This window comes from Macaca thibetana, chromosome 2, assembly GCF_024542745.1.
Source record: "Macaca thibetana thibetana isolate TM-01 chromosome 2, ASM2454274v1, whole genome shotgun sequence".
Lineage (NCBI taxonomy): Eukaryota > Metazoa > Chordata > Mammalia > Primates > Cercopithecidae > Macaca > Macaca thibetana.
The window spans coordinates 101,286,561-101,302,023 of record NC_065579.1 but is presented as its reverse complement, the minus strand read 5'-3'; the positions used below and the strand labels follow the sequence as shown (position 1 = coordinate 101,302,023).

The 15,463-nt window shown below is 39.9% G+C and overlaps 1 protein-coding gene across 6 annotated transcripts in view; it reads left to right on the top strand.

Moving 5' to 3' along the window:
• Positions 1–15,463, top strand: part of SETD2 (SET domain containing 2, histone lysine methyltransferase) — a 155,236-nt gene that overhangs the window by 91,299 nt on the left and 48,474 nt on the right. For all 6 annotated transcript variants that reach the window (XR_007723493.1, XR_007723491.1, XM_050780541.1 and 3 more), the window contains one exon: positions 11,461–11,509. Coding sequence is in view for 4 of the 6 variants with exons in the window: in XM_050780541.1 (XP_050636498.1) it covers positions 11,461–11,509 (49 nt within the window). In the remaining 2 variants the exon portion in view is untranslated. Of the gene's footprint in view, positions 1–11,460; positions 11,510–15,463 lie in introns of those variants that run through there.

Genomic DNA, 15,463 nt, shown 5'->3' with positions numbered 1-15,463 from the left:
CGATCTTTCCCTTTATAATTAAAAAGCATCACATATGAGCAACTTTGGAAATATGTAAATATCCTGTTTTTCATAAAATGTATCCATTAGATTTAGCATCCAGTGATTTGCTTGAATTACTTACTACTATGGTGGTTGCCAAATGGTGATTTTCTAATTCGTTATTCTTTTTACTTTGTTTATTGGACATTCTTTTGTAAGCAAGTTTACTTATTCTCCTATTTGTTCATTCATTGATATATACTGTTTTACTCATAGATTCTTATTTTACCCAATTGATTATGATCTATTAACTTCATTATTTACTTGATGCCTTCATTGTCCCATATTTGGCCAGTAGAAGCCCTTTCATGTTGGCTTTTGTGTCATTCTGACATATCTCCATTATTTTCTCTTACCTTTTGGCTACAATATGCTGTTCCAGGCTCATCTTGTACTATCCCTTCTCTAGCCCTAGAATTGGTCATTTTATCAAGAAGCTCTTGTTCCTCGTGTTGGGAAATGTTTTTAAAACCAATATCTGGATTCTAGATGAAGTTGTCGATACTGGGACATTGTTTCTAGGACCCGTCAGCAGATTGTATAAAATATGCCTCTGTGTGTGTGTATCAATTAACATGTATGTACACACAATGTACTTCACCACTCTAATCTATCATTTGTTTCCATCTGTTAATCTGACACCATACCCTCCTTTGAATCTTTTGAGATTCATTCTGTAATTCTCATTGTTCATTTTTCTTTTGCCTATCCCTTAAAAAGTTGTATTTCTTGGGGCACCTGAGATTTATTTTGTTCTCCATGTTAAATAGGGCACAGCAGGCCGGGCGTGGTGGCTCACACTTGTAATCCCAGCACTTTGGGAGGCCGAGGCAGGTGGATCACCTGAGGTCAACAGTTCAAGACCAGCCTGGCCAACATGGTAAAACCCTGTCTCTACAAAAATACAAAAATTAGCTGGTCATGATGGCAGTGCCTGTAATCCCAGCTATTGGGGAGGCTGAGGAGGGGAAATTGCTTGAACCCCGGAGGTAGGGGTTGCAGTGAGCTGAGATCGCACCATTGCACACCAGCCTGGGTGACACAGTGAGATTCTGTCTCTAAAAAATAAATAAGGCACAACATCTCTTCTTTGCTACTTTTAATTCAGTCTCCTGCTATTTCTTACACTTTTACAACATTTATCCTTCTTGCTGTCATTCTTTTCGCCTTTCATGTTATCCTTCATTATGCTACAGTATTTTAAAAACACAGATGTGATTAACAGGAACCTCTAGTAACATCTCAGAGACTCCATTACTCCAAGAACAAAGCCTTTAGTGTATGATAGAGAAAGTAATTCCATGTCTGTCTCAACTTCTTACCTAGCAGGCAGTTTCTCTTTACATACTCAGTGCATGAGGCACATCAGTCTTCTCATACATATTCACCTCTTCATGTCCTTGAACATACTGTTCTCTTTGCTTGGAATACCGTTTTGTTTTGTTTTGTTTTGTTTTTCTGAATGAGTTGCAGTTCATGCTTTGTCCTTTTCTGTACTTCTATACAACTGTAATAATCTTAACTGATTACTGAAATGTCCTGTGTAGATGCTTGTTTCCTCTCACTAGACCATGGAATTGCTTTCTTCAAAGGCATGCGCAATTTTTTAATCTTTGTAGTAAGAGTTACTTTTGTTATGGCATCTTGGGAATAATGGTTATTATAAATTACTTCTTACTAATAGTGAGTGACTACTGTGTGCCCCCTATAATCTGTGCTACATTCAGTAGCTAGAGCGATCTTTTGGAAATACAAATCCCTTCATCTCAGTTTCCTATTAAAATTTGCAAATAGTTTACCATTACACTGTTAAAATTAAGTTCATTTTTCTTAACTTGGCTCGCATGCCTGGCATGGTGTGGTCTGCATTTATTTCTGCGGTCTCCTCTCAAGCCATTCTAGTCAGGCAGTAGACCTCTGCTGCTAATATTCACACACATACACTCATTCCTGAAAACTCTTTTGTTTTGGATATCTCTTCTCATTTAAATTTCTTCCTTTTCCCCCCGGAAAGTCTTTCCTGTTTCTCCAAGATAGAGTGTTTGTTTTGCCCTTTGTATAGGCTCTCACAACATCTTTTCCAGTCAAAGGCAGATAATATTTTATAGTGGTACATTGAATGAAGGAAGAGACTGCTTATGTCTTGGTCACTTGGGTCTTCCCAGTGTCCTGTGAAGAGCTTGGTAATGTAGTTTGACATTTCATAAATATGTGAATGAAAATATGAAGAAAGTCAATCTTTCTCTGTGGTACCTTCATGCTTTCTTTCATACTGCTTCTCGAATCCTTGGAACATATTTTTTATTTGATAGATGGTCAGAAAATATTTTCATGAGCACATTGTAATCTTTTCAACCCTGTGAAGTTAAGTGATGGGGTTTTTATCAGCTGTAAAATGGAATCAGGCCCATGAGGTTGTAACTTAGCTTTTAAATGACAGCTGACAATTGACTCATGTCTTCTGATTTAAATGCTGCATTCTTCTTCCACTCCCTTTTCTGGTCCAAAAAATAACTATTTCTCTGTCTTTTCTAGGCAGTTCATGCAATTGTATATCTTTGGCAAATACTTTTTATTCTTAATCTGCTTCTGATTTAGAAACTATAATACTGAATTCATTCTAATATCATAAAAACCATTTTAGTGTTTTGTTCAAGTATCTTTTTTCCTTTAATACTGCAGAGAATTTTTTTTTTTTTTTTTTTAAAAGAGATGGAGTCTCGCTCTGTCGCCCAGGCTGGAGTGCAGTGGCGCAATCTTGGCTCATTGCAAGGTCCGCCTCCTGGGTTCACACCATTCTCCTGCCTCAGCCTCCTGAATAGCTGGGACTACAGGCACCCACCACCATGCCCAGCTAATTTTTGTATTTTTAGTAGAGACGGGATTTCACTGTGTTAGCCAGGATGGTCTCGATCTCCTGACCTCGTGATCCGCCCGCCTCAGCCTCCCAAAGTGCTGGGATTACAGGCGTGAGCCACCGCGCCCAGCCTACTGCAGAGATTTTTAATCTGTGATACATAATTGAACTTCAGGAGATTTTTAGAACCTCTAAAATTACATGTGAGACTATAGCATTTCTGGGGTAAGGGTCCATAAATATGAGCAGTTTCTCTAACAGGCATATATATATATGTGGGTTGAGAAAGGAATGAACTGTGGTTCAAAAAGTGTTTTCTAGATGATTTGAATATCAGGAGGGCTCCTACTCTTAGCTTGGTAGTGAAGGATGGGTAAGGCTAGAAAAGAGGGTGGTTGGGGGACCAAATTTAAAAAGAGGCAGTGAACTGGGGGGACATTTTAGGTATGGCACTTACTGAAGAACAACATTTAGAAGTTGCCTCGTGAATAGCTATGGTCTTCACCAAGAATACACCCATAATGCACAAGAGTCTTTGGTACTATGCTTAGGACTTTTTCAGAGGCATTTTATCTTTTTTTCTTCTTTTTTAGTTTTAAAAACAGGCCATTTCTGCACATGAAGCAAAGTATGAAAGACATACGATGAAATGTTTCCTCCCTACCCTTGGCTTCCATCTGATTTCCTGGAGGCAATCAGTTTCTTGTGTAGCTTTCCAGAGATAAGTTATGCATATTATGCATATATTTTACTTTTTAAAATAAAATTGGCAGCATTATTCAGTTCCTTTTTAATATAATGTGAAGATTACTTGATATCAGTTTATAAAGAATTTATTTTTCAGAACTACATATTATTTTACTGTATAGATATACCATAATTTTTTAAATCATTCTCCTATTATAGCCATTTAGGTTGATTGCTTGCTTTGCCTTAGCAGCAAGTAATTTTTACCGAAGTCATTTCACACATTGACACGTAGGAATATGCATGTTGGCTATGTTACTAAAAATTAGTATTGTTGAGCTATAGTCTGTGTTACTTGTAATTTTGATAAGTATGGCCAAATTGCTTTTCATAGTTATTATATCCATTCAACTCTCATTGGCAGTGTATATGCGTAAGAATGAGAATTTCATTACCCCTGGGCAGCACAAGTACTGTCAAGTTTTATCTTGGTCAGACTGATAGGCAAAAATGGAATATTGCAGTTTTGATTTAATTTTTCTGTTAACGTATTAGGTATTGAACATCTTTCTGTTTGTATTTCCTACTTTAAGAACTTTGTTCATATTCTTCACTCATTTTTCTTAGTGGCTGAAAACTGAACAGATCTTGTTACCTTTCATTTCTTGGGAGCCCTGCTATTAAACGTTAGAGTGTTTCTTCAGGGGTTTAAAAGAATAAACAAAATTATTTCATTCCCCTTTTCTTCTTTCCCTCTCACTCTTTCTTCCTCTTTCCCACTCATGTATGTGATTTTATGAAACCCTCCAGACATGTCTAGTATCTTCTAAATTTTCTTTCCAGTTTTTCCAATCAAATCTCTTTGACCTACTTGAGCTCCCCCTCTACTCAGGTGCATACTTGCTAGGTCATAATCCTTCTGTTTTCCCTTTGGCCCTCTTAGCCTTATCTCTCAGTAGTATTTCATATTTCTTTAATTCTGGAAAATTTATCTGCTTAATTTTGTAAAATATTTTCTTCTTTCCTAGAATGCCTTTTACCTGAAGTTGGCACCTGAACTTCTGGGCTCCATAGCTTTGCTTTTCTATTTTCTTTTTATCCATTCCTGCTGCGTTTTGTCTGTTCTTTTAGCTGTGAAAGTGGCAGTTTACTCACAGTATTTGTGGGTTTTTTTTGTTTTTGTTTTGTTTTGTTTTTGAGATGGAATGTCAGTCTGTTACCCAGGCTAGAGTGCAGTGGTGCTATCTTAGCTTACTGGAACCTCAAACTCCTGGGCTCAAGAGCTCCTCCTGCGTCAGCCTCCTGAGTGGCTGGGACTATAGGCATGGGCTGCCATGCCCAGTTAATTTTTTCATTTTTCTTTTTTTTTTTTTTTTTGAGACAGAGTCTTGCTCTGTTGCCCAGGCTGGAGTGCAGTGGCAAGATCTCGGCTCACTGCAAGCTCCGCCTTCCGGGTTCACGCCATTCTCCTGCCTCAGCCTCCCAAGTAGCTGGGACTGCTTAGACACCCGCTACCATGCCCTGCTGATTTCTTGTATTTTTTAGTAGAGACAGGGTTTCACCGTGTTAGCCAGGATGGTCTCTATCTCCTGACCTCGTGATACGCCCGCCTCAGCCTCCCGAAGTGCTGGGATTACAGGCGTGAGCCACCATGCCCGGCCCTAATGTTTTCATTTTTCTGTAGACGAGGTCTTGCTATATTGCACAGGCTCCTGGGCTCAAGCGATCTGCCTGCCTTGGCCTCCCAAAGTGTTGGGATTACAGGTGTGAGCCTCTGCACCCAGCCTTGTTCATAGTCTTTTTTTCTCTTTCTCAGTATTGCTGTCATTTGGGAAAATGTTTAGGAAAAAAGGTTTGGTTGGCCTATACGAGATTTGATCTGTACTTGTTAACAAGGAATAAGTAAATCTAGTCTTAGTTTTCAAAAATAAATCTGTTATTACAGAACAGATAATCTGATCTGTATGACAAAAGGTGGAAATCTTACTCTTGTAAATTATTTTGGTGTTTTTTTTTTTTTTTTTTTTTTTTTTTTTTTAAGACGGAGTCTCGCTCTGTCGCCCTGGCTGAAGTGCAGTGGCGTGATCTCAGCTCATTGCAAGCTCCGCCTCCCAGATTCACACCATTCTCCTGACTCAGCCTTCCAAGTAGCTGGGACTACAGGCACCTGCCACCATGCCTGGCTAATTTTTTGTATTTTTAGTAGAGAGGAGGTTTCACCATGTTAGCCAGGATGGTCTTGATCTCCTGACATCGTGATCCGCCTGCCTTGGCCTCCCAAAGTACTGGGATTACAGGCGTGAGCCACCGTGCCTGGCGAATTATTTTGTTCTTGTAAGTGTTGTTTAGCTCAGGAACAGTCTAAACCAGTGGTAACTTTTTTTTTCTTGTCAGAAAAAGATTTCTTATAAATTATTTAATAATTTTAATCCTGTTTCTATAGTATATTTTTAGAGTTTATTTGGGATGTATTAATGAAGTGCTGCATTGCTTCCAATGAGTACTTTTTGAGCCTTTTGTAAGAAAACATTGTAAAATAAGCCATGTGACCTGGTAGTAGTAGGTAACTTGTTCAAGTGTTTATTAATAGAAAACATACTATATGGAACATGACTATTTCAAGTTAAAGACTCTACCTTTTACTTTTATTTGCTTATTTTTTTATGTATGTTTTCTGTCTTGGCAATCTCCAGCAGTATCACTATATGTTATTGTTTCTTAATTGTTTCTTAAATTTCCCCAAATTGTGATCTTTTGCTTTAGCCTGTTTCCTGAATTTCAGATGTATATTTATCACTCTGACGCTGGAAATACAAAATGTTTTGGGCTGTAGGTGAGGCCTTTGAACAGTAGTTCTTTCCAGGGATAAAAGTGATTGATGGTATAGTGATAAAAAGCATAGGGTATATGCAGTACTTTGAGTTTATGTAGCACTGTGTAGACGATTTCTATAAATTAGAAGTAGAATTTCACTTGTTGGTCCATTCAGAAAGGAATTGAGTGCTGATTATGTTCCAGACACTGTTCTTGGTGCTAGAGATATAGCAAAGAATAAGACAGTAAGGGCCCATAATAATTATAGCTTGAGTGTGTGTGAATTGTGTGTGTTGAGATTTGCACCTAGACACTAAAGAAATAAGAGGATAATATGTAAGGAATATCAGATGGAGTGTGGAAGCAGATTCTTTTAGGACTATCTGAGGGCAAGATCAGTCCTAGAACCATAGTTTCCTAACTTACAGAATATCAAACATACCAGGCATAGTGGCACGTACCTGTAGGCCAGCTACTTGGGAAGCTGAGATCGAAGCATCCCTTGAGCATGGGAGTTTGAGGGTGCAGTGGGCTATGATCACACCACTGCACTGGACATGATGGCTTCCAGCACTTTGGGAGGCTAAGACAGGAGGATCACTTGAGGCCAGGAGTTTGAGACCAGCCTGGGCAACACAGCAAGACCCCATCTCTATACACACACATACACACACAATATTAAATATTAGAACATCCACAGTCATTGTCTTCAGTATTCTTTAACGGTAAATGAAATTTTGAGACCTTATAGATCTGAAAAATGTCCTTATCCTATTCTCCTTTGTTTGGCAGATAATATAATTATCATTTGAAATGTTCTCTTATAGTATGTGAGTCTCTTGAGTGGAATATTAACAAGGTAAGGTGATTTTACATTAAGGGTTAACATGAATGAAGCCAATTTAGACAAACAGTTTCTGTAACAGACTCTGTGGCCTGTGGAAGTGACATTATTCCAGACAGACTCAAGTATCACTGAGACTAATACTATTTATTCACAAGACAGAATGATCTTAAGAAATGTCAGAGTTATCCTCAAGTGGCTGCTTCCTTCTCAGCTTTCAATATTGTGGGACTTCGGAAAACTTCAGTTGTATTTTCAGGATCCCACTCTTTTTTTTTTTTTTTTTTTTTTTTTTTTTGAGACAGAGTCTCACTCTGTCGCCCAGGCTGGAGTGCAGTGGCGCGATCTCCACTCACTGCAAGCTCCGCCTCCCGGGTTCACGCCATTCTCCTGCCTCAGCCTCCCGAGTAGCCGGGACTGCAGGCGCCTGCTACCGCGCCTGGCTAATTTTTGTATTTTTAGTAGAGCGGGGTTTCACCGTGTTAGCCAGGGTGGTCTCAATCTCCTGACCTCGTGATCCGCCCGTCTCGGCCTCCCAAAGTGCTGGGATTACAGGCGTGAGCCACCGCGCCCGGCCAGGATCCCACTCTTAATATATAAAATAAGGAGGAGAGAGTGTGTGTTAGTTGAGTAATCTGAGTTGCCAGCTTAAATTTTGTATGTAGCCTTGACTATAAAGAGGGAGGATCAAGTTAGGGACTCCAAGTGCTTGGGTACGTATTGATAGAAATTGTTTCTCATATGATTAGGCACACAGTAAATAGTAGCTCCTGGTCATTAGTCAGTAGTAATCATTTTGTGAACATCAGAATACATTTTCAACTTAGTAGTGGATCTAAACTTTTGAATGTAACTAAGAATTTATCTTTGAGAAGCGTTTCTGGTGGTACATTAACTGCCACTACAGAGTGGGTCCCCAGCTTGAGGCCTATGTAATAAATTACTTTAAATGTTTGTAATGAATGCTTTTGATGCCAAGATACTATGCAAAATAAACTAGGTCAAAATTGTGTTATTCTTAGTTGGACCCTCAATACATCAGTTCTAAGTACCTTTTGTGAATGAACCTGCTGTCTTTTGGAGTGCCTAGGTTTACAGATTACCTAATGCAAATATTGTTTCCAAGCTTCTTAAGATTAGCAGAATACCTTTTTTCCCTTATAGTGTGGGTAGATGGTAATAGGTGGCATTCTTACTTTTTCCTGTCTGGTAACCCCTCTAAGAGGCAGATAGAGGAGTAAGACACACAGAACTAAGAGTGCCAGCTTGCTCCTTCCTCTCTTTATTCCTGTTTCAGTATTACCCGCAGCTAAAATTGACAACTCAGTAACTTCAGATGTCCCTCATAGTAGCAGATGGGAATGTATCCCCTCTCTAGAGGCAAAAGCAGATCAAGAGAAAAGAGAGCCCAGATGTCTGTTAGCTGAGGGCAGACCTACCTAGTTTTTTCTCCCAGATTCTCTCTTGTGGGAAGGGGTGAGTGAGGATGTTAAGAATAGCCAGTAGTTCAGTAGTTCTCAACCTTCTCTGTGTATCAGAATCATCTGAGGAGCTTTTAAAAAATATGCATATCTGCCGGGCGCGGTGGCTCACGCCTGTAATCCCAGCACTTTGGGAGGCCGAGGCAGGCGGATCATGAGGTCAGGAGATCGAGACCATCCTGGCTAACACGGTGAAACCCCGTCTCTACTAAAAATACAAAAAATTAGCCGGGCGCGGTTGTGGGCGCCTGTAGTCCCAGCTACTCGGGAGGCTGAGGCAGGAGAATGGCGTGAACCCAGGATGCAGAGCTTGCAGTGAGCCGAGATTGCGCCACTGCACTCCAGCCTGGGCGACAGAGTAAGACTCTGCCTCAAAAAAAAAAAAAAAAAAGGGCATATCTGGCACCCACTAAATCAAAGAGATTTAGATTCACTTTGTCTTTGGTGGTATTTCCATGAAAGCTTCTTGGGTGGTTTAATTGTACAACCAGGGTAGAGAATCACAGCTCTAATGAAAGTCCTTCTACATAGGAGAGGTTAAGGGGATGGAGGATGTCACCTACATTTGTACATAAATCTCAAAATGGTACTCCTTCTCAAAATAATGTTGTTAGGCACGTCCTGTGTCATCTAGCACAGAAGATAAAAGTACTCTGGAGTTAGACTGTCTGGTAGCATCATAACCTTGGGCAGGTTGCTAAGCTTTTTAAATAAGTTTTATTTTTGGAAAATTGAGGTAATAGTACTTACCTCATAGGGTTGTTTTGAAGCTCAAATAAGATAATATATTTGAAGGGCCGGGTGCAGTGGCTCACATTTGTAATCCCAGAACTTTGGGAGGCCAAGGTGGGCAGATCATGAGGTCAGGAGTTTGAGACCAGTCTGGCCAACATGATGAAACCCCATCTCTACTAAAAATACAAAAATTAGCCAGGCATGGTGGCACGTGCCTGTAATCCCGGTTACTGGGGAGGCTAAGAAGAATCACTTGAACCTGGGAGGCAGAGGTTGCAATGAGCTGAGATCACACCACTGCACTCCAGCCTGGGCAACAGAGACTGCCGTTCAAAAAACAAAACAAAAAGATAGTCTGGGCACGGTGGCTTACACCTGTAATCCCAGAACTTTGAGAGGCCAGATCATGAGGTCAGGAGTTTGAGACCAGCCTGGCTAACATGGTGAAACCGTGTCTCTACTAAAATACAAAAATTAGCTGGGCATGGTGGTGTGTGCCTGTAATCCCTGCTACTCAGGAGGCTGAGGCAGGAGAATTGCTTGAACCCAGGAGGCAGAGGTTGCAGTGAGCTGAGATTGTGCCACTTTACCCCAGCCTGGATGACAGAGCAAGACTCCATCTCAAAAAAAAAAAAAAAAGTCTATTTGAAATGTTCAGCATGATACCTGGCACACAGTATAAGTGCATAATTAATTATAATCATCATCTTTATTAATTTGTCAGCATGCATATAGTATTGGAGGCTTAAAATTTTTTTTCATTTATATAGATTTCCCTGGATCTGTGCAGTCCACATTGATAATTTTTAATGGCAACTGAATATTACATCATGACCTTTCCTCAGTTGTGTGACGTGGCTTATTATTTTTCACAAATATTGTTAGAAGCAACAATTGTGGAGAGGAGGCCACACAGGTGTGGTTAATATTATGAGATTCCTCTGAAGGGAAGATATCACCTTATGTACCATTGAGAGTGTGTGGGCTTGTTACTGGCCCACTTAAGATGACTGGATAAGAAAGTATTGTGCCCAATAGTTACTCGATGGACTATGGAATAGTGAAGAGCTGTTAAAAAACAAAATAGGTTCTAGGCCTTAGATAACACAACAAGAAAAGGTACTTAAAAGCCTTTAAAACAGTTCACATTTCTCAGGATCAATTTTAGTACAGTGATCAAGAGGAGCAGTGAACTAATGCTTAACCTGTATATTTTTTATAACAATCACTATGTAAAAGTAGATGTTACATTGGCCATTAGTCATGTTGGTTTTGCATTTTTAGAAAAATACACTGAATAGTAGGAGTTGTCTTTACACACACAATTTTTCTGAACTGTTTTTATATAACTGGGTAGTTACTAACCTTTTCTTTCTGTAAGTTGAGATGGCAAGTGCACATTAGAATTATGAATACTTGGCCAGGCATGGATGGTGGCTTACGCCTGTAATCCCACCACTTTGGAAGGCTGAGCAGATTGCTTGAGCCCAGGAGTTTGAGACCAGCCTGGGCAATATGATGAAACCCCATCTCTACAAAATTAGAAAAAATTAGCTGGGCATGGTGGCATCCACCTGTGGTCCCAGCTACTTGGCAGGCTGAGGTGGAAGGATTGCTTGTGCCTGGGAGGCAGAGGTTGCAGTGAGCCGAGATCATGGCAGCGTCCTTCGGCCTGGGTGACAGAGCGAGACCCTATCTCAAAAAAAAAAAAGATTGCCAGGAAGCGTATTCTTGCCCAGTCACTTAGTACACTACTTTGCTAGTGAGATCGTACAAGCCGGATAGGTGTAAATATATATATTTGTGCTATATATTTTTTACTTGTTTTTAAGGGGCCAGGATATATTCTTACTTAAAGCCCAGATATAAGTTAAATTTTAGAGAATAAGTGCCAGCTTGTTCCTTTCCATTTCTTTATTGTCATGTGAAAACAATCAGTTTCAAAGCAATCACCATTTCCACCCTCACTAATAACCCTCCCTCTGGTTTATTTTTTGCAGGAGGTATATCGAATTCCAAAGAAAAGTCAAACTGAAAAGGAGAACACAAGTAGGTATTCAGAGATACTCTGTGTTGATGGCTTTACAAATATTCTTTTGTTATGTGCAGAGGTAACTGATAAGAACTTGAGTGTTTTTGTTTTTGAAACTAGAGAATATATAACTGGGCAAATGAAATATTTGGTGTAAAAGTTTGGAAACTTGTGCTTTTATTCTTAATGACGTTTTGCCGAAGGAACTGTCTCTTACACTGTTTTGTTGTCACTTCCTTGAACTCAGTCTTTACTAGTTTTTTTTTCTATTCGTTTGTCCTCTAGAGCAGACATTCTTTATTTTTTTATTTAGTCTTTTTTTCTTTTATTATTGTGATTTTGATTTTTTTTTTCCTTCACACCAGATAGAGCAGACATTCTTAAATCTATACTTCTAGATGTCTTTGGGAGGGTCTTTACCTCAAGATGTTTATATGCAGCTGGGCAGGGTGGCTCACACCTGTAATCCTAGCACTTTGGGAAGTTGAAGCAGGTGGATTGCTTGAGCCCAAGAGTTCGAGACCAGCCTGGGCAACATGGTGATACCCTGTCTCTACAAAAAATACAAAAATATTAGCCAGGTATAGTGGCATGTTCCTGTAATCCTAATTACCAGGAGGTTGAGGTAAGAGGATCACCTGAGCCTAGGAAATTGAGGCTGCAGTGAGCCATGATCGTGCCACTGTACTCCAGCCTGAGCAACAAAGTGAGGCCCTGTCTCCAAAAGGAAAAAAGATGTTTACGTGTAAAATTCTGTATGTACACAGTTGACCCTTGAACAACACGGGATACAGATACTGACCCTGTGCAGTCAAAATTCCACATAACTTTTAATTCCCCATATTTTATATGTTGTGTGTATTGTGTACTATATTCTTAAAGTAAGCTAGATAAAAATGTTATTAAGAAAATCATAAGAGGAAATATATTTACTCTTCATTAAGTGGAAATAGATCATCATAAAGGTCTTCATCCTTATCTTCACCTTGAGCAGACTGAGGAGGAAGACGAGGGATTAGTCTTGCTGTCTTGGGTGGCACAGGCAGAAAAAAATCCACATATAAGTGGACTTTCATGCAGTTCAAACTCATGTTGTTCAAGGATTGAGTGTATTTACTTTTCTGAGGCAAGTTCAAAACTTTGATCAGATTCTCAGTCACCCCTGAAAAGGTTAGAATCATTGTTTCAGAATGGATAGCAGGGAGGCCATGGGAGTCTGGTTTCTGGACTTTACCACTTAGTTACATTTCCAACAAACTTATTTATTGATTTGTTTTTTAGAGACAGTGTCTTACTCTGTCATGCAGGCTGAAGCACGGTGACACCATCGTAGTTCTCACTGCAGCCTCGAACGCCTGGGCTCAGGCAATCCTCTTGCCTCTTGAGTAGCTGAGACTATAGGTGTGTGCCACCATGCCTGGTGTAGAGACAGAGTCTTGCTATGTTACCCAGGCTAGGCTTGAACTCCTGTCCTTAAGTGCTCCTCCTGTTTTAGCCTCCCAAAGTGCTGGGATCACAGATGTAAGCCACTATGCCCAGCCTTAAGAATTTCTTTCCTTTCTTCCAGCAAACTTACTTAGAGATTCAAGGAATGGGATCACTTATTGTGGTTATTGATTTCATGAGTACCTCCACCACTGACCCACCATAAATAGAATGAAGAAGCCAGTGTGACAATTTTTTTTTTGTCTTTTTATTTTTGGTGTGCATAACTTTTTATATAATCTTAGTCTTTTTGGTTAAAGACCTGTGAGATATCCTTTGCACCACTGTTTATCTTTCGAGTATTTTTAGTTCCACTCTCTGGTTTAGTCTCTTCATAGCTGCACATTCTACTTAAGGCTGCAAAGAACTCTTCCTATAAAAAAGAAGGCAGGACTGGGCAATAGTGGTTGGCAAAACCAGTGGCACCACTATAGGATTGATTATCAGAAGCTAGCTTTCTGGGATCACTGAGTTAAAACTATTAGTAGCAGCACAAGCAAAGCTTAAATACCTATGGGCATTTCTCCACAATATTTTGCATCCATGAGATGCAGAGGATGATCTGTAATGAACAATTATATCTTTTCAGAGAGTAGCCTCTTTTCTGCCGACCTTAGTCTCTCTTTCACATGTGGAACCCTCCATCTTAGTCTCAGGTTTCTAGAATAAGAAAATGCTTATAATATATAAGGTTTATAATTATATATATAAAATATATAATATAATTTTATATATAATATATTATATATATATATATGCATGCCTGGTTTCCACTTCTTAATGTCAAACAATTAAAGCTTAGAACCTTTAAAATTCAGAAGGATTGCCAGGCGTGGTGGCTCACGCCTGTAATCCCAGCACTTTGGGAGGCCGAGGCAGGCGGATCGATCACGAGGTCAAGAGATCGAGACCATCCTAGCTAACACAGTGAAACGCTGTCTCTACTAAAAATACAAAAAAAGAAAAAATTAGCTAGGCATGATGGCGGGCGCCTGTAGTCCCAGCTACTCGGGAGGCTGAGGCAGGAGAATGGCGTGAACCTGGGAAGGCAGAGCTTGCAGTGAGCTGAAATTGCACCACTGCACTCCAGCCTGGGCAACAGAGTGAGACTCTGTCTCAAAAAAAAAAAAAAAAAAAAAAAAAAAATTCAGAAGGATTGTGAAACACTTCAGGAAATATGTAGTCTAACTTTACCCTCATTTTTATAATATTAGGAAATCAGCCTGAATAAATGGAATGACTTGTCTGCGTCACATATTCTAAGATGCAGAGTCAGAATATGAACTGTTGGTATGATTCCTTTTTTGTTTTATCAGGGTATAGTGAAGAAAGAGTCACATTTTAAGGAAATTTATACTAGGTAAGAATCCTGGGTTTGCAGGAGAAAACAAGATAGACATGGGTAGATCCAGATGCAACTGTATAATGGTACCTCATAAAAGGATGTAGTGCTAATACCTTGTGAGCTGGAGCAGTTAATTTAATTATACTGCATTTTCTACCAGCATGTGGTACAAATGAGTTATGTTAGCTTCTCATTGACAGTTGTTCATACCTGGCTATAGATTAGTAACCATGTTGCAAATACTTGGGGTTTTGGGCCACCTCAAAGGAGAATTGTGAGAAAGGCTTATGAAACCTAACTCAGTTGCTGAGGGAGTAAAACAACCCATAGCACATTTTTATGAGATGAGAAAAAGAAAAAGCAGTAAATGTTTATTGAGACTCTTCCTTGTCCTATGAGAGAAATTCTCAATAAGAGAGCAATACTAACATACACAAAGCAACAGCATATTATGCCAGTCAACTGATACTGAAATGTTTAGTGGTGAGATTTAGTTGGTTTTTTTTCCTCCTGAGATGGAGTCTAGCTGTGTTACCCAGGCTGGAGTGCAGTGGCACCATCTTGGCTCACTGCAACCTCTGCCTCTTGGGTTCAAGCCATTCTCCTGCTCAGCCTCCTAAATAGCTAGGATTACAGGCACCTGCCACCATGCCCAGCTAATTTTTGTATTTTTAGTAGAGGTGGGGTTTTACTGTGTTGGCCAGGCTGGTCTCGAACTCCTAATCTCATGATCTGCCCGCCTTGGCCTTCCAAAGTGCTGGGATTACAAGTGTGAGCCACAGCGCCCGGCCGAGATTTAGACTTCTTAAGGAGATGAGAAACTAGGAGGTGTGATCAGTGAAAAGTAGTACTTAGGACAGCTTTGGAGAGCACCGGAACGGAATTGGGTAAGTGAAAACAGTGAGATTAAGAACCATTCTAGGTAAAGAGAGACACTGTAAATTAAGAAGGTTATTAATACCATCTTTGAATAGGAAGCTGGCATCTGATTTTTTGGTTTGTTGGTTTGTTTTTCTAAGAGACAGGATCTTGCTCTGTTGCCCAGGCTGAAGTGCAGTGGTGTAAACAGAGTTCATTACATCCTAGAATGCCTGGGCTGAAGCAGTCTTCCTGCCTCAGCCTCTTGCAAGTAGCTGGGACT